This window comes from Typopeltis vanoorti, chromosome 3, assembly GCF_054136105.1.
Source record: "Typopeltis vanoorti isolate ZY-2024b chromosome 3, IOZ_Tvanoo_1.0, whole genome shotgun sequence".
In the NCBI taxonomy this organism is placed as follows: Eukaryota; Metazoa; Arthropoda; class Arachnida; order Uropygi; family Thelyphonidae; genus Typopeltis; species Typopeltis vanoorti.
In genome coordinates, this window is record NC_143551.1 from 104407110 (window position 1) to 104434411 (window position 27302).

General features: G+C 34.5%; 1 protein-coding gene across 1 annotated transcript in view; it reads right to left on the reverse strand.

Annotated features, from left to right (window-relative positions):
- LOC150108437 (uncharacterized) overlaps window positions 1–27302 on the reverse strand; it is a 189245-nt gene that overhangs the window by 109222 nt on the left and 52721 nt on the right. Inside the window, exon 4 of the mRNA XM_090390779.1 lies at window positions 9532–9603. Coding sequence (XP_090246905.1) covers window positions 9532–9603 — 72 coding nt within the window. The remainder of the gene's footprint in view (window positions 1–9531; window positions 9604–27302) is intronic.

Sequence of the window (27302 nt, forward strand, 5' to 3'; positions counted from 1 at the left end):
TAAGAGACAGAAGTTTTAAACATCCAGCATTAATCTTATATTTCTCATAAAAACATTCTATTTCTACGGTTGGGCTAGTTAACTTAAGGAAAATAAAAAAAAAAAAAAATTTCTTTTTCATTGGGATAAACTTTGATTTTTAATAAAATATACAAAAATGGATATATAATACTGGAACCAAGAGAATGGAAATGAAGCAGAGTGAACCCACAGTATTTTAAAAAAAAGTGATAAAAGAAAACCAATTAATTATAAAATAATCAGTTTAAATTTTATGTTTAAAATATAACATTTGTACACTGTAGAACATTAAACAAAAAATAAATCTGGGAAAGTCTAATCAGGATAACTCATTAATTCATATTAATTTTATGTTATTTAATATTATTAATTAATATCTTTATTTCAATCATGTCTCTGCTTAAAAATATTCTCTTTAATACTTAGTGATATAACATCACGCGGCTTGTTCTATTTTTAAATGATCTATTGTTAATATTCCACCTTGTATTTTTTTTTTAAAACTGTTCTTGTAGTGCCACTGAAGATGGTCTGCTATTTCCAGACCGAAATATTTGGTTAATTAAATATCTTTCTTGTGTTTACGTGCATATATTATTCAATTCAGTATAAAGAAAACACTAATACAATGGAATCTCTAAAATATACAGTCCAGTCAAAATATTATAACCACCGTCTTAATAATTCGTAGTTCTCTTTTTCTCTCTCTCTCTCCTTCCTTTTGATGCCAGAGATCTGCATGAAGTCTATAAGACCTCTGAGTGTTACAGGAAGTATGCTCTACCACGTAGTCAGGATTACTTGCTGTAGAGATCGGCGAGTGCTCGAGATAGAGAATTGAAATGCCACTTTTCTTGATGACCATAAACCTAAAAATGTTCTATGGGATTCAGATCTTACAGATGATAACACCTGGACCATGTCTGTTGCCATGGTCGGCGAACCACTCTCGAGCGACACCAGCAACTTGGCACGCTCTGTGCTATCTGGGAAGACTTTCACCATGTATTTGATCATCCATAATGGATATGTACTTTGCAGACTTCTTATGGCCTCCAAGAGATTCCTAAGAAAGCATTCCCCATATAGCATAAAACTGTTGCCTTCTACTAGTTTCTGTTGGCCATAGCATCGGAGTGATACTTCCATCTCCAAGTTTTTGTCTAATCCTCTACCTACTGTCCACACTGCATAACTGAAAACGAGATTCATCCGAAAAGGCAACTTTTTTATTATTTTTTTCCAATCTTCAATGCTGTCTCTCAGATGCAAACTTATGTAGTCGTAAGCATGGGTAACTCCGACTGGACGGCAGCTTCGGAGGCCAATACAGAGGAGGATACGTTGGATTGTAGTCTGATAAACACAGCCATTCTTCAGTTTTTCGATTCTTGCCCATGTCGATCAGCAACTTCGAATGAACAGTATATGTCCTACACCTCTAGAGGGCTTTCTTTCACTATGATATGAGTGGCAAATGGCGGATGATCATTTTAACTAGACTGTGTAATCAAGTTATAGCAATTTCTAGTAATAATAAAATAAATACATTTGCTTACAACGACCATTAGGTGATATTATCAGAAACGAAAAATAACCCACAGAGAGCCATATATAATGTGAACTATAGTGAAATAAAACAGTTTGGAATGAAAAAATCACATGAAAAAATAAAATAAAATAAACGTAAAACAAAATAAAGAATAAAACCAACGAAATGATATTTATCAGAAGAATTAACGTATACCTGGTCTTGCCATAAATACTGTTACAACTTTCGCACACCTTAGCGGTGCCCACAGAATTGCGCGAGCCCGGTTCTGTTAGCAGCTCTGTGCGCAGCCAACATTTGCGTGTTTATCAGTAGAGAGAGAGAGAGATTTGTCTAGCTGTATGGGTTAACATGCAGCGGGAAGATTATGAGAACCGTGTAGCTGTAATAGCGCTTCACAAAGTTGGAATGCAGCCACCTGTTATTTTCCACACGCTGAAAATACTCGGGATCAGTAGGACGTTTGTCTATTGAGCTATTAATCGTTATAATGATACTGAAGACTTATCTGAAACAAGTCGAGCACGCTGTGTTAGAACGCAACAGCTTGTGAGGGCTGTGAAGGCACGCCTCCACCGTAATCCTGTGAGAATGCAGAAAGTGATGTCGCGAGAGATGAACGTTTTGCAGACAGCCTATCAAAGGCACTTCTCCGGCGGTACGCGAACAACAGACACAAAGATATCCTCTTCATAGATGACAAGAATTTCACCACTGAAGAGTCCTTTAACCGCAAAAAGATCGGGTATATGCTTCGAATAGTCGCACAGCACGTACTATAGCACCCAGAATTCGGAGAGGTCATCACCACCGCGTTAGTGATGGTTTGGTGTGTGTGTGTGGGGGGGGGGTATTGGGGGTAATCCAAGTTGCATTTCTACGAGAAATGGGTCAAAACCTCCGCCAAAGTGTATCAAGACACCGGTCCTGCAACGTGCTGGAACCTGTGGTACGGTCCCCTGAATAATACCTTGTTTCACGGTAGGCAATGGACCTTCCAACAGGATTCAACCCCTGCACACAATGGCTTCACAACGTGGTTGGAGGCAAATGTGCCCGACCACATACACATCTGATTGGCTGTCTGGAAGTCCCGATCTGAATCCGTTGGACTTCAAATTGTGGTCGGACTTGAAAGAGTAACCTATAAGAAACGAGATGCTAGCATTGCCAGCTTTTGGAGCAAGCAGTGGCGGCGTTAGGATGTTGTGCGTGCCTATCGATATGTGACCTCACAGAATTCGGGCGTGCGTAAATAGGGGAACATTTCGAACGTTGAGTGCTGCTACGTGCACATTATACATGTCGTTTGTATATGCTGAAAGCTGTAAATTATTTACTGATAAATTAAAGGTTTATGCGCTGTTAAAAGTTGTAGCAGTGTTTATGGCTAGACTGTCTATATTGTGATCAAAATATACATATTTCACAATACAAGAAATGAAGATATATATTTTTATTAATGTACGATACGTGTACAACCTTTCGTGGGTGGAAGTCACGAAAGGCTGTACAAGTATCGTACTTTAATACCGGATAGGCTAAGTTTTTTTTTTTTTTCTATTTTAGTAATTTTGTATATTTTTATTTATTTTCTACATAATCCCAAACTCTGCGCCAGAGACCAATCATGGAACTCACTTTCATGCTACTTCAGGCCTCCAAAAGTCAATAAGTGGAGGAATCGCGCACACCAGGCGATGAAATTCATCTCCCATTTAAAAACAATCACAAACGTTCATACCCACAGCGGAGTTCGAACCAGCAGCCGCTGCTTTGAGCGCATATACGCTAACCACGCCAGCTGGGCATCGTTTGCTGATTTTACTTTTAGAGAATTAAACTTAAAATCGACAAAAAAAAAAAAAAAACTGTTATTAGATTAATGAAACAGATCCGAAGGTCTATATCCGCGTTTAACAGTATGATGACGATTCTTGTTCATGATCTGAATAAGTAAGGTACACGTTGAACTTGAATGTAATTCATGAAGAGCTTTTCCTCTGAACTCTATGAATTAATGAATAGAGATGGATAAAAATCTGGCAATATGTGCAAGCTAGCGTGCATATATTAATGGTTCTGAAAAAATATGAAATTTTTATGCAGGTATTGCGAAACGCGTTTTTATAATACGATTACTGAAAACTTTGAAAAATTCCACTCATTATATACTAACAAACGCATTGTCACGCTGCCTGAAGCAGTTAACACTCGTCCTCTACTTTCGTTATTTATTTAGTTATGTCATGATTTCATTCTTCATCCCCCTCCCCTTTTAAGACTGCAAACTTCTAAACAATTTCAATTAACAACAGGTGCATATACTATGAAATCTCTTTAAAATTCAAACTTTAAGCTATAAAAGTCTACTTGCAAATTAAAACAAAGCGAGAAAAATATTCCATTATATTAAGAAAACACATTGAAATAAATTAGAAATTCTATCGCGCTGTGCAGCGAGTTGGCCGCATTCCTAGCATACCCGAAGGACTCATATGCAGGCCAAACAAATATTAGGGGGAGCTGAATAAACTCAATGAGCATTACGATGATAAATTCGTTACAAGAGGACTCTCTTCTCTTGCCAACCATAAAAGTTCATAGAGGTTAGCGTTTAAAGTAACAGTTTTACTATTGATTTCACTTTTGGATTCAACTTGCAACTTTTCTCCTTTTAGCACGTAGTTTTTATAGGTTAAAGGGCATTTCGTTGTATTCATTTTCTTCTTTAAAATATTAATAACTGATTGCGGAAAATGTCAGATTAAATTTTTTAAAATAAGTCGATCTACGAATATCATTCAACGTGTTCATTAACCATCATCTGATAAAAATAATTATCTAATAATAAAATCATAAATCATTTGTCCATCAGTACAAATATGTTCGTACAAATCATGAATTCTATTTGCTAAAGAAATGCTGTGTTTGCTTCTAAAAGGTGATACTCACTTTAAGAGCAAATACACTTACGAAATTTCTGAATTCTGTGTTCTTCATGTTATGACAGACCTAATCATGACCACATGTAGCACGCAAAGGTAAAGGTGTCACTCTATTTATACTCGGATGTTTAATTTCTTGTTACTACTCTGAATATTCCCTGGTGTACAGAGCTTATTCCAATAGATATTATCCTGCAGTTTACATGGAAAGATGATGCGTGCTTGAATAGAGTGAAACCAGTCAACCATTCAAGACCATAACGTTCATGTTAACTAAGGGTGCTCCCCCCCCCCCATCCCCAAGATATCACAGTGAAAGACGCTATTTACAAGTGCTCTGTGCTCAGCTGATGACTGATGAAAATCGACTGGCACGAATTATATAAAAACAGGTCTGGCAACTCAGCGAGGAAGTAAAAGAAGAAAAAAAAAATGCCGCACTGAACAAATCTTAAGCAATACCTATTTTGGAATTAGCTTATAGATAAGAAAAAAACATAAGGAAATCGGCACAATCCATAATAAGAATAATCGATATCTCTGTTCCGTAGGTCTAAGCTGGCGGTGTATGCATCAGCAGAGCAAGATCGTTAGGCCTTGGGATAAATATAAATGTATGTGAGTCATCAATTACGACACTAGAGGGTGTCCACGACTACAGTCGAACTCAGACAGACGGCATAGAAAACTGTTATGACCCTCTTGCTATACTACAACTAGAAACATTTCCCGGATAGCGGTCACCCATCCCTTGTAAACGCTGCCAGATTGACAGTTAGAAATGACGGGACAAACGCTTAGCTAATTAGATAACTTCGTGTAATCTGTACGACTCCTCCTGTACTTGACGACAGTCGCGGAACAGCGGTATTTACAATCCTTGTAACCGGATATCGCACCCATCTGCCATTGAAAAGTTCTTCGTTCCCGTCGTCGTCCTATGGGAAAGTCTCGTCTCTACATTTATAGACCGTGCGCCCCCTCCCAATACTCTTATTCTAATCACAATGGATATATAGGATGAGTCAACTCTGCAGCTGGTAACCGTGCCAAAGAATAAACATTCTGCTTTTATATGCTGAATATGAAATTGGCTTTGAACTCCGAAATTACACTACTACGCAAGCGTCAAATTGTAATGGCTAAAACTGTTTTACCTTGAGGTAAAAACAGTTTTAGCCGCCACAATTTGAAGCATAAACAAGCAAATCGCGAAATGTTTTATTCGAATAAAACCGTCACGGAATTGTGTTCTAGTGAAATTATGTTTACATTTTTAAAACTATATAACGAAAACAAGCTGCAAATGCAGATTGTTCTTTAGCAACCAATCATATTATGAGAGTTCGTAAATAAATTCAGAGTATAAATTTGAAAATACACAGGACCGGTAACAAAACAGAAAAGGAAAGTGCGGAAGTATTTAATGTTTTTATGCAGGCTATTCTGAAAAAGAAATGGGAAATATGATATAAATTTCATGTAAGAGAATAATAAAAATAATAAAATAAAAAATAATTTATTTTATCTTTTCTTGTTCAGGACATTTAAAAGTAATAATAGTGCGGAGATTTTTTTGTTTTTTTTTTCGACACTTCCACTATTGATTTCAGCAGTAACTAAAGATGATTTAATGATTTCCACTGCTTGTGTGCAGCGATTTAATGTAAAATGTCAAAAAAAGGTCATTCGGAAAAATTCTAATGAATGTCCATCAGATACACAATTGAATTTCCTTGTTCTCTTTTTTTCTTTTACATACCAATACAATTGTTTAAGGCGGATCAGTTGCTGAGTTAAAAAAATATCTAGACTTTGCAGCAATCGAAAAAGAAACGTTACATATAATACAGCAACTTCCGTCTTGCTTGCATATGCATAGGAGAAGAGGAGTCTTATTTTACCACAGTTAGACAAAAACTTTAAATGGATGGCTGAATGAAGTGCAGCCGATTACAGGTTTCTATTTAGTCTTAAAATGTTATGATTTTTGAAATGTTCCATTTTTTATGGCTTTCTGTGTGTCAAAAAGAAGAGTGCTTATTCAAAACTTAACAAAAAGGAAAAGTTAGGTAATAAATTAATATACGATTTGTCGTTGAAAACTACATTTTAATAATGATAAACGTTCTTGTCTCCTAACAGTACGACAATAAAGGAAACAAAATAATCTAGTTCACCAAAACTCCAATTCTGTCTTAATTTAGGAGAAAAATAATTTTCTCCACCTAATTTTATATCTGATAACATCCAATGTCCTCAAAGTATTTCTTATAATTACGAGAACCTGAAATCTCTTTTAACATGAGCATATCAAGCTACTTCAACTTCTCACCCGAACAACTCTTCCTTATCATTTAAAAATCGCAGATACGCTCTAGAATATTTTAACGGTTAGCGGGATATCCCCAAACCTTCTTAAAAATTCCAGACTATATTCCAGAGAGGGAGAGAGAGTAGTTAGACTGATTAATGGTCATCCTCTCTCTCTCTCTCTCTCTTACTGACTCATTCCGCTCCTTCTACCGCACAGATGCCCGGTACCCTGTTCTGTAGATACGTCCATGATCACTGTTGTGCTGCACTGATATCTGCAATTCTGCACACTCTTTCTCGAAACTTATTAAAACAGTCAAATATTACTATACTATAATATTAAGTACTTTTATCATTATCACTTTTTTTTCTCCTTCTCTACCGTCCAAGACCAAGAAATATAAGTAAGGTTCTTGTCCGTATAGTGAAAAGGGCTGCTATCGGAAGACCGAGTATATAGCGCTTCCGCTTTTCCAGTACATTGTAGATTTGAATCCATCCGAAGATATGGATGTTGTAGGTCTTTAGGTGGAAGATGTGATCATTAGCCTACTTAGTGAAGATCTGAAATGGCTTGGAAAAGTTCTGTTTTGTCTATAGAGTAGGGTTCTGAGGATTATCTTACCCTCAGCCATGGTGTTAATGCATGATACGTTTGCAACTTTTCATGAGTGGGATTCACGTAGAAAAGTCGCTTTTTCTAAGATTTTCTATCAATATATATATCTAGCTTTTTTACTTTAAACTCAAGCGTAAAAACTAATGATAGTTTCTCTGCGACTCTAGAAAACAAACATTTCCAAGCTTCTCTATACACTGCTATAATATCGTAATATTTAAATGAGCAGAAACTCTCAAGATAAGGTAACACATATGTGCCTTTTTATTAGTACAATTCTGTTTTAATGTTTCACAATAAACATGAGATTTTTGCCCTAATAGATCCATGGAAAGTACGGATTTTTATATCTTACAACAAAGAAGTATTCCTAGCAAATTTTTATACAATATAATGCAAGCGAAACTTCATGAGTGGTTTTAATTCCAAGATGAGATAAGCCTAAACCTGCGAAGATCAACTGACAGAAGAATGATCGACACGTTTTGTATAATTGTACGTAGCATGTATGTTTTTCTTATTCGAAAATTAATGTTGGTTGCTAATATGTGATTTACAATAAAGCAATAAAAATAACAAAAAAACTGTTAAAATGCTTTAAAACTTTTTTTTAAAAAAGTTAAATCTTTCCCTAGTCGTAATATTTCGCTTTTCTTTTTCAAATTGTGTGGCCTTGCCCGCAGCCATTTAAACGAAAGAAAACGTGACCTTCCAAGTACGCATAGAGTAGTGATCGGGGATGTAAAAATTGGAGAACAGCTGTTGCACTGACTGCTATCTCTTTTGAGATAGCTGTCAGTGCAACAAGTGGAGAATGCCAATAACGTGACATAAGAATAATAATAATCAGATTAACCAGATTTCCTGAAATATTCCTTCGATAAAAGAGAATTTACATATTATACGCATCTTAGAGTTTATTAGCAAATCTTCATATATGGAATGTTAGCCCAAAACCTGCTTGGGATCCTTTCCTCGATTATTTTATGCAATTTTAAAACGGACACGACGTTTTTCAAGTCTAACTTTTCTTGAAAACGTAATTATTTTTCTCACTTCATTTTTCAAATTCAATACAGCAGATCTAAACTAAACTTTTTTTCTTATTAATAACATTTTCCTTATTAATAATTAATATTAATATCTAGTGAGGTCCATTTTGCTTATGTTTCGAAAGTCAATTCAAGGAATCTCTTGTGACTTTTCACATTTACGAAAAAAAAATGTCAAAGTACGTTTCTTATAAAATACATTTTGAAAAAGACAAGATACCGCTATATAGTCAGCGACTTTATTTATTTTTTTCAGCGTACTATCTTTTTTCGATTTTAAAAAATGAGAAAGAAAGAAAAAATAAAAATAAAAATAAAATACAAACCTATAGGAAAATTCCCGTGATACAAGCCAAAACCCAGCTACAAATGAGCAGATTATGCTTACAGGTAGCTTAAAATCAGCAAAGGATGAAAGAAAGAAATTTTATGGCAAAATGTTCTCCTGCTCTACGTCACAAACACATAAAAAGATAGACTATTGCTTACTACATCTTTAATAGTTCCTCTCTCTCTCTCTCTCTCTCTCTCTCTCTCCCCGTCTGTCTGTCTCTCTGTCTAAAATCAAATAAATAACCTCAACTTTATAAATAAATCATTATATAATGTTCTATGTAACTTGTGTTCTTACATAATCTAATCCTAGCCTATAATATAGTAATACACGATGGGTAGTACTAATGATTTCCAATCTTTAGTAGGTGCTGTTATCATTTCGAAATAAATAAGAAATCACATAGGAGCTCGACGGAGATCATATCCAAAAGAAGCACTATTATAAAACTTTTTTCTCATTGAATACAGCTAAACTGAATTTTTTTTTTTTTTTTATTATTCCTCCTTCTTTGCTTTTAGAATGCTGCTTTTCCAAATAATTTTCATTTCATTGTAAAGGTTATCAAAAATCAGAAGAGGAGTAATAAAAAAAAATCAGTTATATTTAATGGGGAAGACGTTTTATATCGCCGATAACAAAGAATGAGGTACAGAAATCAAAATACAGCAATTATGTATAATACTTACAAGATAAGCATGGTCAAGTTCGGAAGAGGACCAACATCAGGAATTTCAGTCAGGTGATTGTGTTGAAGTTTGCTAAAAATAATAATAATTAATTAATTAAATATCATAGCACACTTCTCAAGCAGTCAATAAAAGAATTCTCTAAAATTAAGATAGAATTAAAAAATGATTGCAGACAATTTCGTAATCTGGTTCTGTACAGTAACACCATTCGTTATTATAGCAATTGAACACACAACTATTTTGGGCATATGCGTTATAAATATTATTTTGTTAATCCTAATTTTACTAGTAAAATGGCCCAAACGAAATTACAATTTTTAATAATGATCCTAAATAAAAAAATTATTTCAATTTTAACAAGCCAGGAAGGAATCATTATCATCTCGAATCGTCTGGAGACTAAAAGTGGTTCAATTATAGCATATATCATCGTTTTAAACTGTTTTGCCAATTCAAATTAAACTTATTTTTAAAAAAATCACCGATCAGCCTTCAACCTACGAGTAGTTTACTGAAAATCACTATACGAAAGCACACTGAATTATCATAATTTCGAATCGTTTTGTGGGAGACAACTGTAGGGAAAAGGGAAATAATATATCATTTAAAACTGTTTTTGCAATAAAAATGAAAGTATAACTTTCATTACACCTGCTATACACACTACATCAAATACACATTGTAGGTAACACGTGATGACAGAGCCATGGCCATACTTCTCTAGTGTTCTAGGTCTCTAAATGCTTTTCTAGAAAATAAAACGTTCCATCTTAAAGATACTAAGCAATTTTATAAGCTAGGTTTTAATCCTTTTTCCCAAGTAAGCAAACAGACAAGTAAGTCATGTTTGCGCCTGAACATAGTTCAAGTCTGAGGCAACTCGTGGTAAAGGTGGAGTAAACTCCGATCATTGGCGCACCCAGGGAGGAGGCCAAGGGGCCCTGGCACCCCCCAAAAGAAAAAGGAAAAAAGACTAGAACATTTTACAAAAATATTTTCTTAATTAAAATTTTTTTATTTTAAATTTATGTTGTGTCGTGTCTTCTATTTCTATACTACTTATGAATTAGCGGTCACATAAGGTGGGAATACCCTCTGGCTCTCGAATCATGGTCGTTGTGAATACAAGGCGAACGAAGTAGTGCTCGGGCGATACTTCGTTTGCCCGAGCCAGGCCAGAGATCACGGGTATCATGTGTTGGAGATAACTGCAGATGCTCAGTCATAGGTCGTATGCAATGCGTCGTGTGTATTCTCAAATCGTCTACTCAACTCGCCCCCCCCCCCCAAGATTAAATCCTGAGTGCGCCACTGGCTCCGATCAATTTCCTTAGTATTTTCCCCCAATTTGCATTGAGGAAAATACTAAGTAAGTCAACGTAAAAAACTTTCTACATCTTACTCTCATCCTGAGATTTTTATTTAATAAGGTCAAAGCACCTTGTGGCAACTTGTTTAGGTAAAATTTATAAGCTCTGCATTACTTCAACCTTGGCATTTTTTGGGTCTGGCTCCCACTACAAAATAGTGGGACACCACAATAAAGGTCGAAACCGGTCTGGGTAGTGGCCCTTGCCTTTAATGTATAGCATCATACATCTCCCCAAGGGGATGTGATTTGCATTGGGGGGAAAATACTAAGGAAAGTGATCGGATCTTACCCCACCTTTACCACAAGTTGCCTCAGACTTGAACTATGTTCAGGCGCAAACTCGACTTACTTGTCTGTTTGCTTACTTGGGAAAAAGGATTAAAACCTAGCTTATAAAATTGCTTGGTATCTTTAACATAGTATATACTCAAGGTAAAAAACTTTCTACAAAACGTTCCATCGTTGGAAAACCAACCCATACTAAGAGACATCCCCATGTCTCTTATCGCCATTACCAACCTCAAAAATGAGGCATTATCACACGAGTGAGAGCTCGTCGTCTTATTAATGACGAAGAAAAGTTAGCTAAAGAACTCTAATTTCTAATAAACATCTTCATGCAAAATGGCTATAATAAACATATCAATTCTAGATTGCTTCTCCAACTAGCGGACCCAAAGCACCCCAGGCGATGAGTAAGTCAAAAGTTTTTATTTCTCTTTTCTATATGTTATCTCTATTTCAGTAAACTAGCCAAAATCCTTAAGGAGTATAAAATTAAATATCACTCCTTTCATCAGAATACAATTATTACTCTGATCCGTTAAACCTGGATAGAGTCCTCTGAAATATCCAGGAATTTATCGCCTATGCTGTAACTGCAAGACCCTATACTACACACAAACAGCTAACTCTACTAGACACGCACTGAGGAGTATGCAAGAGACAGAATAGAGAGAACTGAGGGACCCAACTCTGTCATCACGCGTGTTATCTCCAACTAATTTGCAGGATGCTTCGACAGAAAGACATCAAGTTCTGTGGCATGATTCCGAAATCTTATAGCGGTGTAATGACAAGACAGAGAAAAAATTAAAAGCTTACGGAGATGTTATTTAGACCCTTTATACAAGTACTTGAATATAAACTCTAGTATTAACCTATTCAATGTTCACTAACTATGATCAACCAAATATACGCAAAGAAAGCACGCCAACCATACAAATAATTTGAATAATCGGATTCTACATAACAGTGTATTTTTTGTCTTTATGCTGACTTTTGTTTATGTACCTATTCTGTTTTTCATGTACTTTGCTACAGAATACTAGATTATATACATATCGGTACTATGTTGTTTCCGCTTATTAACCTACAGTGTTGTAGTTCGATCATTCCAAGTATCCATTCTTTAGGTCAATTAATCCTGATTACTGTATTATACAAACCTGAACAAAAAGAAAAAAGCAGATAAAATAGCTATAAATTCATTTAAACATATCTATTTCTTTTCTTTTCTTTTCTGACATTTAATTTGCTTCTTCGTGCAATTTTCTATTATTTTAAGAAGTAGAATGAAAAGAGACAATATCCATTACTGGGAAAATAACTGTTTTGTATATGAAAACATCCTCATTGATTAAAAAGAGTACGAAGACTAAAAAGGGTAAAAAGATGAAACCCCCTCTTTTTTTTTCTTTTTGTTATTTTTGAATCTTGCTGAAACAAACCAGATCACCTTTTTATGTGCTTTCCCTCCCTTTCCACTAATCTTTCAGCTTCTCCCTTTCTCTGAGAAAATCGACTAAAGGTATGTTGACCTTAAAATGTTAATGATGAGCTTACCTGGTTGGGTACCATCAGTGCGAACTTATTTTCAGTCGACGTGCATTTACAGCTTTGGCTAAGCTACAGTCGTCAAGCGTAAACCGATAGCGGATCTAACGTCATCAACCAAGAAGCAAAGTCGCGTATGGAAAATGCCAGTATCTACCACTCTATCTTATCCCTGTTAAGGGAAGACTTTTTAATGGCAGGTTGGTGACGTGGGTGCGGCATTCCGTTATCGCTAGTTAGTTGTTATCTAAACGTACCGAGTGGTAAACCACATATAAACTCATGCAACAATACAACACACAGAAAAAGAGTCAAAAAGGAAAAATTGTTACCATCACAAATAATTGACTTCCTCGTTTTAACATTTTTCGATGTCAGTGAATTGCTTTGACGTCATTTGGAACAGTCAATATAATGTTTTAGTAGTTCATATAACGAAACCATATAATATAATATAAAGGGGAAAAAATGCTGAATGCAGTAGTGCTTAAACCAAGACTAGATTCTGGATGAGTGGAAACGAGTTCTTTGGAGTGGTGAATCTGGTTACAGTCTATTATCACCAAATGAGAGAGCAGATGATCTGGGAACATCCTGACGAATGTCATAAGCAAGATTCACTGCCACACTTGTAAAGCATGGATGGTGAAAGTGTGCAGAGTGAGAGTGTTTTTCGTGGTGCGGAATTGGTTCATTGTGCATTGATACAACTATTAACACAGAGGAGTAGACCTTCAAATTCCAAATAATTCGTTTTTTTCAGCATTTACGGAATTCTACAGTTGAAAGACTATACCTGATCCAGAAAGACAATTCTGATGCACAAGCAGCAAAGTCTATAATGGCTTGGTATGAGTATAACAACGTACCTCCAATAAATATACTGGCCATTTCGGAGCTCCGATCAACTAAGTGTTTGCTTTATCTTGATAATTAAAAAGCGTGTAAAACTGCTTTGACTTTATGAAGAACACAAAGCTGTAAAGGTTAGTCTTGAGACTAAACTGACACAACTGCTTTCTTCTGAGTAATTTTACAATACATAGCAAATATAGGTAAGCATCATTTTTCAATTTCTATTATTCTGGATCAAAGAGAGCATGAAAGGAAGGATAAACAAGAGAAAACTGACGTTTCTCTTAAAAAAAAAAAAAAAACATAGGCACTGAAAATTGTACTTTAAAATGTATACTTGAAATGAAAAATGGCACTTAAACTGCAAAGACGGGAAGGAATTGGATTATTTTTTTATTGAACAAAAACCAGAGCTGAGTTCTTTTTTGAGCATCGATTTCAATTTTGTATCATTATCACATCACTTTAGCAGTATATAAAGGAGATATTCTTAATTCTCAGTCTTCGTATGAAATATCCAAATGATTTCTTCATCTGTGGACGATATTTTCATTTATATAAATTTTTCTACTGAATAATATCTAGAATATTCATCTAGAATAAATATAAGTTAAAAATTCAACATTTAATGAAGCATCTTCACTGCTTCAAACTGCTGTTATCAATTGCAATAATTAGTCTCTTACGCAAATTAAATTCTATTCCGGTCATTAACAAAGCCGACAGCAGTCAACGCCCTGCCATCTGTCATCTGTGATGTAATTGTCAAATCTGTTAAAAAAAAAACGATTAATTCAAATTGGAGATAATCAAATATAGTGGAGAATTTCAGAAAACCCAAAATCAAGCAAAAAAAAAAAAAATGTAAGTATTTTAAAAATAATTTATAAATTATTTGTTTTTACATTAGGATTCATAAATATGTAGAAATCAATAACGAAATTAAAAAAAAAAACTGGAAAATATATCTTGTATACTATGGAAGAATTACGTTCTGGTAAAGAAATAATCAGAGATATTTGATACTGAAACTACAGGTTAAAAATAACCAAACGACAAAAACTACTGCATATTTTCAAATATGTCAAATCCAAAATAACATCACGTTTTCTAAAGTCTGAAGACAGAGAGAAAGAAGAACAATAATGAAATAAATCACCCACACTTTGTCATTTTTTTTCATGAGACAAACTGAAATCCCTCACAGGAGCAAGTGGAAAACCATGTTGCTTGTCTAACATAACATTACATTCCACACCTTTGTCCAACGTGAAAGTGAATTATCACATTGCAACCAACTGTTTATTTAAACCTTCCTCATCAATTTTTTTTTTTAGAGAATTTCATAAATGATTCAAAGAAGAATTCTGATGGGGGGGGGGGGGGAACAATGGTCTTGGTATCTATAAAAATAATAATTAAAAAAGCAATGATTATATTTCATGGTGAGAAAGTATAAATGCCCCATTTGCCATATCTGGACTGTTTTTATGATGAATTATCGGTCTAGAGAGAGAGAGAATCTTAACTTTATAATAAGAGAACATTGAATGTGGTATCTCCAACTTTAGCCCAAATGAAATAAATTATGATTGGCATATGAACTGTAAGTACATTTACTACACGTAAATATCTTGTTGAGAAAATCCCTGATAAATGATCACGCTCCTGGCTGCACTAAAGTCAACATTAAGTCATTAACTGAAACAATGAGACATACTTCAGTCTTTCATTTCTTCCATTAACAACAGACTAAGTCAGATGTGATTGTCTTCCTCTCCTCCTCCTCGCCGATTAGCGCTTCAACATGGTGAGGAATGTTTGTGTGCCCAATGACCCGAAGAGCTATATTGATGGAAGTTTAAATTGCTAGTAGGATCGTTCTAGCTAGACAGGTCAGAGGGTAGGAAACAGACGATGAGTAATCCATTAAGCTCCAAGTAGAAGAATGTATAATGTGTTTCAGCAGTGGAAAGACTGCAAAGGGCAACTGAACTCCAGGGGAGTGGCCGAATTAACTTGATCGCAGACAGAAAAAAAGTATCTCTTAACGCTCCTCCTAGACTGGGAAATTAAACCGGAATATCATCCGATTCCAGAGAAAGTAAAAATGGCCGAAGCAGTCAAGTGAAGTGGGAGCTACGAGTATGTCTCTAGTACTACCCGTTCTAAGCTCGTAATCATAATGAAAAATTTGAAAACCGAAATTAGCATTGGATACTGGTGACTATAAATGTTAAAATATATTAAGAAAAGGATAAATAACAGAAATGGCAAATCGAAGCTTTTTTTTTTTTTTTTTGGAATCTTTTCAATGTGTATTGCACTGATCGAATTTTGCTTTAAAAAAAAAAACAAACAAAAAAAAAGTAACTGATTGTTGTCTTCAGAGTTTCTGTCTATCTCTGAATGAAAATTAATAATCTGAAATAACTATTCAAGCTGGTGAAACCATTCATTAAAAACATACTAATAAATGGCTCTGGAATTAAGTTCAGTGCGCTTTAAATAGCGCAATACAAAACAATTTATGTCGAAGCGTGTATTCTAGTAAGCTATAGATAACTTTTGAAGCTTTTTTTAGTTTCAAAAGAAGTAAACAAAATAAATGAAAATAGATATTTATTTAGCCGAGTGGCTATGCGCTTCGCAACCATATACCTGGAAAAGGAAATCGAACGCGTCAACGACGGGTTCGATTCCCGTCGTTGACGCGAGGAGCTTAGGATCTTTCTCAGAAAATTAGTATTTAGGATATGTCTTAAAATCACTATACTCGGACTTGCACTGGCAAAATACGTAAAATAAAATTATCTAAAAGTCAAAAAAGGGTTGAAGTTTAATAAAAACGCATTATAACTTTAAACACTATCAACGATTTTTACAAAAGTGCAAAAACATAGCTCGTTGAATAAAGTAACTTTGTTACAAACGTCATTTTTGATGAAACGTCATCAAGTTTCACAAAAACAAAGAAAATACTGTAGTGAGAATCGAACAGCTTACTGTGAACGAGAAACCTGTACTACACGTCAGCTGTGTTATAAATAAATTTTAATCCGAATGGTTAATGTGGTGGAAAGCATCTTTATTTATTTATGATAATCCCATCCACGACAGGTTGTTCAACCTATAGGACATTAGTACAATGGTGAGCAGAAAGGTAAGAAGAAAAGAAAGAATGGAGGTAGAGAAAGGAAAGAAAAAAAGCATAAGTGCTGAGTAATAGTTTTCGTTAGTATTTCTCAGCTCAAGACTAATTGAAGAGAGCTTTTGTTGCTGTTGTTGTTAATTATAACATTTTTATTACAAGACGATTTTTAAAATAAAAAAACATTGTTCGCCATAACTGGATCATTTAATTTCAAAATTAAGTTAAAAAACAAAGATGTCTAGAGTACACTGCATATGCCAGAAATAGGCTCTACGTACTGATAATGACGATGTCACTGTATACAAGAATGCGACCATATATTATCGTTTCCTTATCTGTTTAAATAGACAATAAATTAGAATACTATGTGTTATCTCAAACGTCTTTAGAATAACTGTGGAGATGTTTCGTGTTTTTATTAAATTAGTTTACGAATTACATAAAAGCTAAAATCGTCACAATAAAATCTATATTCGTTAACCAAGCTTCATTTATTGCCTAATTCATCTTTACCTCTGTGCATATGAAATAGAGTAAACGTAAGTTCAAACAAATAAAACAATTATGTACTTTATGTATGGAAGCTAAACAAAAAATGTTGCAAGGGAAAAGTTGGAGATGGAGAGGGAGAGCGAAATGTATCCGCAAAATGCCAGTTATATAAAAGCAGGATCAATAAACAGTTTAAGCAACACGCCGATTTTTTTTTCTTCTTCTCGAAAACAGTAATTCTTCTTTTATGTTTCGTGTTCATTATTGTATGCAATTGGGAAATATTGAATTCATGCATATAAATCATCTGGGAGGCAAATAAATAGTCTAATATATCAAGGAGTAAACTCAGATATGATCGATGAACTTTGCCGTTTAGCATGTCCTGTCACACAGAATATATTTGATGTTATCCGTATGATCTAACTAGCTTCAGTACATCAGTGACGTTGAGACAGAAAAAATGAAAACTTATTATTAACTTATTATTATTATCTATTTATATATAAACTTATTATTATCTATCAATTCATATTCACAGACAGAAGTTAATACTCAAACCAGGAAATCAAAATAGATGTACTTGAAAATGAAAGCAGTTAATTAGATTTTAACACGACAATCTTTTGATCTAATTGTGATTAAAACATGTTCCAATTTCATCAAATCGGCAATTCGACAATTTTCAAACCAAGCAAGCTTATTTGTTCCGAAATGCATCTGTCATAACAACCGATCACTATACTGTTCGTTAAAATTTTAAGTACGGCATCTTACAACCAGGGCTGTACTTATGCACAAGCGCACGAAGCTCTAGCTGTAGGCCCCCTAAAAATTAGCCAATTTAAAGGTTCTAAACGATGAGGATAGGGCCCCGGAGCACTCTAGTGTCTCGGACCCTGCCACCCTCGGGAAAAGTGTAAGTACAGCCCACCCCTGCTTACAACTGAATACTGCATACCTTAGCGTCGAGCGCTCAGTTCAGACTCCGCGAAAAACATTTTTCTTCTTGTCTGCATTATGAAAATTTCAAATGATATTTAAGCAGAATATAAAATTTATAACTTATATTTCCTATCATTAACAATAAAAACTTATAGAACTACTGTATACTGCGACATGCTTATGAAAATTAAAACATCAGTGCCCAGATCGAGGAAAGTGACCCTACCTATTACCTCCCCTCTCAATGTTCCTGTTTGAATGGCTAAGTGGTTAGTCAATGACCCTTAAGGTTTGGATTCTGCTGTCCTTAATGAGAACTGCCGACCAGGATGGGGGAGGAGGAGAAAAGTCCCTCAAAACTCTCAAATTCTCTCATATTAAACAGTAATGGAATTACTTGCCGCTGAGGTAGCACATTCACTACTAGCTGAAGGTGCACACGCATGCAGACAAGGTATCTGCGGCTTAGTGCCTCCCATAAATCCACCAAGTGTGGAACTCTCCTACTCGTTCTTAGAAAGCATCTAAATAAAGGCAACATATATTGTTATTCTAAAAATAAATGAACCCCCAATATTCAATACTACTTTTAGGGACTTTTTTCCATTACGAATTAATTAACTAACCAGGTAATGATTAAAGATAAGAAAAAGTAAAAATCTATATATCCTGATCTGGCTGGCAGAGTGAGTAGCGTCTAAGCCTATGAAATCGAATACCACTGTCAGTATGGATGTTTGTGAATGTCTTTAGGTCATAGATGAAGTTCATTTCCTAGTGTGGCACTTTACTTAGAAGTCTGAAATGGCACGAGAAAAAAAAAAGTTCCATGTCTGGTTTCTAGAGCGACGTTTCCAGATTATCTAAACCATAGCCCACCTGCGTAGTAATGTAAAATAGGTTCACAACCTTTCGTGGGGGTGGAATACATAAAAAAAAAAAAAAAATCTGAAATGGACCTTTGTTAAGAAAGCAAGTAGCGTAATATCAATTTGGTCTCCAAGCTCATTTGTCATATAAAGAAAAATTACCCAAGTCGTGCCATTATTGACTAAACAATTACAGATGAACTAATTCATTTGTAATTTTCCGTTTAATTTAGTTTAGTTAGTTTAGTTTAAAGCTTCTGATCGCATTCTCCGATCAGAAAACAGCGTACCTAATAAAGATTTAATTTTGAATTCCTTTCTGGATGAAACACGCCACAGAAAACAAAATGCCTCTATCCGAAAAACCAGAAATCAAATATGACTGTCCGTAAAAATTACCAGAGACCTCAAATATAATCGTATCCTGCATCAAACAATAAATAGCGTAAAAAAAATCATAAGGGTTAGTGCACACATTTTATTCTGTGAGAATAATGGTAAGAAGAAGAAGAAAAAAAAACTTGGCCCAAAAGATGGAAAAACCGTAACGCGAGATAAACTGCCGAATGTGAAATAAACACTTAATTGCTAAACTAAAATCTATATTCTTGATGTAATGTGATATCGCATTACATGAAGGAAAAAATGCTGAAAATGCTGGTTAATTCTTGTCTACTGCAGAATTTAATTCTAATCATGAATAATGAGAGAAATTTCTATTACCTACGTTGGCAGATGAGCTCTTAAATTTAATCACATCATCTTGCTGAGTGACTGGTAAAGACAGCAATTTATCTTAGAAAATTAGTTTCTGTCTACACACACAGCAGAATTTGGCAGCATCCAGGTCCATTAACTATGACAAAACACTGTCGATTTTATTTCTACGAAGAGTAGCACGAGAAATTTTTGGAATGAAGTGAGGAGATTATCCCCGCTCTTCCTCTACCCCCATTTCCCCACAAGATTTAGAAAAGCAATTTTCGTGAGCAAATATGTGAATAAAGCATACAGCAAAAATAAGTCGATTTTAGGAATTTTTTTTGTATAGTTAAACTTTTTTTTATGGTTTTTGTTTATTTCATCCACGAAGGCTATAAACCTGGTGTGGATTAGCAGCGTGGAATGAATTAAGGGTAAGAACTGTACTCTGAACACTATACTACTTTTTCAACTATTTTTGAGTCATTTTAGACTCAAATAAGAAGGGTTATGATTTGTCTACCGGACAATGAAAATTATCTCCGGCCTAAATTGTAACGTTGTTGAACCCAAACTAGCATAGTGGTGGATAAGTTTAGAGATCGGAAGAGACAAAAAAAATTATTAATATTCACTTCGATTTCTTAATTTAATATTTTACAGGGTTAATATTATCACTGATAATACCAATGTCTTGTCTTAAGCTTTTCACGAACCATTGAGGTTCTTTAGCTGTGGACTTCACAATCGCGACCGTCTCAAGGATAAGGTGGTTGTCCTTATACCTCCCAGTGTATCCTATGTGTGCAGATCCGTGTATTCATGGGGCCGGTTTGGCTGTTCCGGGGGGGGGCGAAAAACCCGATGAGACCATATGAGACCGGCTAACTCACCTTTAGTGGAAAGAGACCAGATAAAAGTTCCTCACGTCTTGGACGGGAATCGAACCCAGGTCTTTCCGACCAAAGGCTTCGTCTATACTCACTGAGCTTTGGAGGCTCCCGATGATACCAATGACAGCCAATAATCCTGACTTCCAACAATATTAAATTAATCAGCAATATGTTAAGAAAATATGTCTAGAATCACGTGAGGCCAGTTTTATATTTTTAATAGCAAAACCAGTGCATTTGAGGAAAACCGATTACAAAGCCACATCCTGAAGCCAAGTCAGAATATTAAAATTAAAAAATAATAATTAAACAAAACAGCAGCTGATAAGTCATTATCATATACCGACAAAAACCGGATATTAAAATTACTTCCATTATTCCTTTTTCTCGTGTGTGTGTGTGTGTGTGTGTGTGTGTGTGTGTGTGTGTGTGTGTGTGTGTGTGTGTGTGTGTGTGTGTGTGTGTGTGTGTGTGTGTGTGTGTGTGTGTTACAATAAACAGAGATTGGCATTATTGGGTGTAGTCTCTCTCTTTTTCCTCACATATATTATATATGTGAGGAAATTCATTATAACATCTGTAATATTTATGCTTTCTATTGCAATTTCGTATTGTTGACCCTATATTCGCCTCCTAAAGACATTTGCCGAAAATACACACCCACGCTCACTGTTGACACTTGCTTGTTATCAAATAATTAAAATCTTACAGACATAATTGCCATTTATAGGATCCAAAGGAAACTGATCTTTCTGTTTAGCGCGGCTTCTCAAGAATCTCTACGCACGCAGACAAACAAGGGAAGGCTTGCTCGCGAGAAAAGATCGGGTTACTTCCTTCTCACTTGTGGAAAAGTTCTTTTTTTATGATCTTTTCTAACTAGAAGAACTCTTCCGAAACTCCTTCACCTGTCTTCTCTTAACGCACGCCTGAGAACCCACATTTAGACATCCTGTAATTCCTTTCATTTTGGGGGATAGTTTTTGTTTTAAAATTAGACTAAGAGAAAGTTTAAAACATTACTGATTATTACACAGATTGTCTGAATTTACACACATTCTCAACAATTAAAACATCAGCGCTAAGTAGCCTCTACTAAATTACAGGCAATATCCTACAGTTCAGCAGTTGTGGGGAATGAGAATCTCTTATTTTTTAAATGAATAGCAGTCGAGGAATAAATTGCCAAAATAAGTTGAATGATGCGACCTATAGGATACCTGCGATATCTTACTTTCTTCCTCCCTCCTTTGCAAAAATTGGCGAAATTTCCGTGAGACCTGAAGCAACGTTCAAAACTACAGGTAAGCCCGATTTACGCAGATTCGCTTCTACGCGGTCTCTCTCTCTCTCTCTCTCTCTCTCTCTCTCTCTCTCTCTCTCTCTCTCTCTCTGCCACTGTATACATGTGAGTTCGCCACTGTCTATATGTTGCTACGCACTTGCCGTGTGTGCAACACATTACCCAGCAAATAAATTTTAATTCAAAATACAATTATTTCATTGCATTTTGAATAAAAATGTTTGTTTCAAGATATTTTGTACACTGCATTAATATGAGAAAAAAATTAATCAATCAATAAAAACAATCAAAAGACGTGAAAAAAAAAGGTATCCCCCAGTTTTACGCAGAAATTCGTTTTACACGGATTTCTTGGAATGCATCCTCGAGTAAAATGGGGATTACCTGTATTCCCAATGTAGAAAAATCGTGCGAGTAGTAGGTCGCACCTTTAAAGCCATGTTTGTGGAAGAAAAAGAAAAGACATGCGCGCGCACATAAACACAATTTTGGGAAAGTTTTCGCTATTTTGTGCTTTACTTATTTATTATTTTTTTTTCAGTGAATGGGCTTAGCGCTTCAGATTCAATAGGCTGTGCCCTATTGAATCCCTCTATCAAATAAAGCGACAGATCAATCATATTAAACTCTTAGAAATGAAGTCAGATCGAATTCTGCCTCTAATAATAAGAGTAGTCAGTGCGAAAGCATCTCAAATACCAAGTAGCTGATGCACTTGATATAAGAGTTACTGCTGTGATCTATCTAACAATTATAAAAGAATAAAAATAAATTCGTTTTTCTTTTCTGTTTTATTTTTATTTTAGTTTTCATTTAATTTTACCTAACCATCAAATAAATTTTACTTAATATAGCACATAAATTTATGCTAAACCCAATTTATGCTTGATTTTAATATAAAAAAATAAAAAATATTTATTTCATATCAAAAACCAAACATATTTTGTGCACGCCACAACTCGTCATACAAATAGTACATTTATATGAAGAATTTATTGCTTTATATTTTTAATTGCTATGCTAAATTATTTTGGCATGATAAATAAAAAAATTCTAATAGTCGTAGGAGTAGAAACCTTTTTTTCTCTATCTACTCGCTTGGAAACTGCCACATATTTTTTGTATGAATCAAAAATAAAACAGTAAAATAAAGTGTTGTCATGAACGCATACATTTAAATAGCTAATGCTTCGCAGTAGAGGTTAACAAAATTAGCAATAATAAAAAAAATAAACTGAATATTATAAAAAAGGCAAGTTATACGCCTTATTGCATGTTATCAGATTGTGTAAACAATGCTATCAAGATAATTTATACAACATGCTAGTTTCGTTATTTTCCATATTTTCTAATCAATGCCAATCCTCTTCACTGTCAAAAGATTTTCCAGCCCTTTCCAGATACCTAATTCGACCCCTTAATACAATCAGAAAACCTGACGTGTCTTTTGAATGAAAAGACACACAGATTCGAGTTTAGTTTGAGAGGACCTTTCATAAAGGGTTTTCAGCTGAAATGAAACCACTTTCAAGAGCAAAGGTTTTCTTCCGAAAACAACTGAGTTCCTCAGCCACTGATAAATAGATAAATCAACAAATAAGCTTTAAGGCTCTTCATATAAAAAACTAAATCTCTTTATTATCCTTATTGGTTATCGGAATATAAATTTGCAGCTGCTTTATGGGCACTGCGCATTTCATTCATTAAAATATCAGTTCATAAAATATCTTCAATTTTTATTATTATTGTTATTTAATTGGTCCCATTGCTGAATGAGACTGAAAACCTTAAATAGGTATGTGACATTATTTAAGTGTGGTATCTAATCTTGGCTAATCAGCTGTTTTGCTTATACACACTAAACAGGAAAGCAGCGTATGAATCCTGTGGACTGAAATGTAGTGGGTGTAGAAATCAAAGATTTAGTATGGCAATCGCAAACGTATACGTTTGCCATACTAACGAGTATACGTACGAGTATACGCATACTCACATATATACGTTTTGCAGCGAAACATATACAAGCGAATCGAAGTAGCAAACTAACTTTAGATTATTCATAGTTCTGCCTATGAAGCTAATCCGCAACAAACTTCACTTCCACACTGTCGAAAAAGAATTTCCAAACTAGTGAATAAGCACAGATAAAATTGCTTGGATCTGTGCTTATTCACCAGTTTGAGGATGGTGACCGAGAGAGCCCTGCCAATGGTGATAAAACGTGGTTTCACTACTACGAGACGAAGAGCAATGTCAGTTATGGAATGCAAACATATGGGAACCTGCTCCACACCTTCAATGGGAAAGGTACCGTTCCTAACTTCCTAGGATTCATAAGAACCAGCAAATGAACATTATTAAGAAATGAACATGGCAGTAAACAGTGCACGTTACAGCGAGATACTTATATATTGTGTGATAAGAAGTTAAAAAGTCGGAGTAAATGCTGAAGACTGTCCTCCACAGTATTATCGAATAACAACTCATCACCACAGTGCGAGTCAGACTGTGGAAACACCTAAGACGTTACAGTTTTAAATCTGCAACACTCTCTATAGAGTCCAGACCTTGCTCCATCAAACATAATTTGTCTGGATAGCTCAGAAATGTTTTGAAAAGCCATCACTGAGTCAGATCAGGAGTTGGTGTATACGTGCTTAGCCACCTAACAGATTTCCCCCCCCCCCCTGGATATCTATAAATGCTTGTGCGCTAAACTAAAATATCAAAACAGGAAGGCCAAATAAAATACTCATGTTCTTTATTGTTGTTATGATAATTTTAATACGGAGACTGTGGATATGAGTACTTTTGCCATACCGAGTCTAAGTTATGCGATGACACAATCCGGTAAAAAAGTTATTAAAAGTTATAAAATAAAAGGCTCAACTTTTCGCTTTAGATCTCATAAACATCGACAAATGAATACAAATCATGAATAGTTTTTAGTTCCAAAAAGATAGGAAAAGTCAGCTTCTAAGAATGAGTTGAAAAAAAAAAAAGTTAAGCAACATATAAGCAAATAACTGAAGTTATGATATATGCAATCATGTGGGACTTGCAAAGAAAAGTATTCCTTGGCATTTTACAAGACTTGATGCAGTGAGCAAATCATTCTGCTTGAGTACATATCCTTGGATAACAAGCTGTAATCCACATACGCCTCACAAATTTCACAAGAAAGTGAGCCGTCAGTTTAAACATAGAGTTTTTTTTTTTTTTTTTGAAACAATGCAATGACAACTGTTAGGTAGGCTTGCCAAGTTATGTTTACAGACGAATACGGTATATATATATATATATATATATATATATATATATATATATATATATATATATATATATATATATATATATATATATATATAGAAGAATATACAGTAGTATATTCTTCAATTACACAAACTATATAACCATAATGTACACTGCTGTAGTGTGTGTTCATCCTGAAATGATAATGTAAGAGTTTCAGCTCTAAATATCTAAAGATATTATAATCAGGTTTTGTGATCTTTATATCACATCACTAAACATCAATGGGATTTTTTTTTCCGGTCAATTATTGATCAAAATCGTTATTCAGTAAGGCTATCAGTGATCTCTCTTAAAATTCACACATTACGAATAATGTGTGAATACTCGGAACTGTTTAAAAAAGAGAGAGAGAGAGATCACTGATAGTCGCATTGAATAATGATATAAATAAAGCAATCTCCACTTCGACAACTCCCAAGAAAGCAATATAGTTTATATTTACAGTTTATATTTAAGAAGTTAAACGAAATTTATATAAATCTACGCCGTTAATGCAACAAAACGGTTATTTCATTTTTTAAAAGAAATATTAGAAATTCTAGTCAGATGACATTCAACCAAACTGAACTTTCTCTCGCGATCCTAAAAAAAAAATAATAATTCCTACTGACAGGTAACACTCGGTACTGTTTGAACGTACTACGATTGAGAAATCCACTCAGTAATTCATTCTTTAGTATATATCAAGAACAACCTCTCCTAATGCGACTCATGAGGCTTTAGCAAGCCTTTAACGATTAATCGACGCCATACCGTTAATCCTGTAAGCACAAATTCATAAGCACGGATTTCAGTTTAGTATCTATGATTCATCAGTGGTAAAACAATCTATATGCAAATTACACAGAGAAGTGATGCACTTTTTCGTTAAAGTGAGTTTCTAAGTCTTTACTTCCCGTTTTCCTCTTCAGATAAACCACTCCTGACTGAAGCCAGTGAACGACCTAAAGAAAATTTGCTATTTTATCTGCATGCACAAACATTAACTATACGTACTCCATTTCAGCTTCCTGCGCTTATGGGTCAAGTGGGAAATTTACTAGCACCAAATAGCAAACATTTCATTAACCTGGAAATTTGCCCAAATAGAGAAAGTTGTGTCTCATCCCATAAAAATAAGACAACTAAGGGACTAAAATATTTTGTTTGTTTTAGTTTTTTTTTTCCTCTTAAAACTTTTTATCAGATTATCAGAAGGCACGTAAACCCCCTTCGTTCCCAAATTCGACTAGGAAAACAAAGAAACTGCGCTCACAAAGCAAACAAGTTAAACTATAACCAACTTTTTTTGTGTCTTGTTTTAATGCTTCTTCGCGTATTCGAATAATTCGCTTCATATTATTCAAAAATGAATGAACAAAAAATTCTAACTATTATGTATATTAAATTATTTTTATGCGATTTTCGAAAAAGTGAGACATCCTAATAACGCATATGCTGTCGAAATGATATACTACTAGTTAAGTTTCGAAGAGTAAGTAACGGAAGTGACAGTAAATTCTGTAATGCTGTGGATTTTTCTAGAGTTATGTAGATTACATAGGCAAAGGAAATATATTCAATCAATACTTTTCTATCAGACAAAAAAAGAATGTAAATATCTGCTCATGAATTTGCTCAGAAATGAAATTGCTAATGCAAGTTTTCCCCAACCTGGGTGCTCCAAAAACCTTACTATTTTAATAACCTTATTTAAGGAGAAACACTGCCAATTAAGTTGTCTGTTGAACGGGAAGAAAGTAATGCCCTAGGTTGAACATATACTTCGCAATTGTCTTCTATATGTAGTTAATGCTGACTGATTAAAAAATCGTCAAGTGATTCTATAGATTATTATTATAACTTAATATTTGTCACCACTGGAGGCAGCGGACACGCGAGTTCCCATAAAGCAGCAATAGTGGCCTTTGATTAGAAAGATGATATCGCTTATCATCTTTCTAATCAAAAAAAAAAAAAAAAAAAAATATATATATATATATATATATATATATATATATATATATATATATATATATATATATATATATAT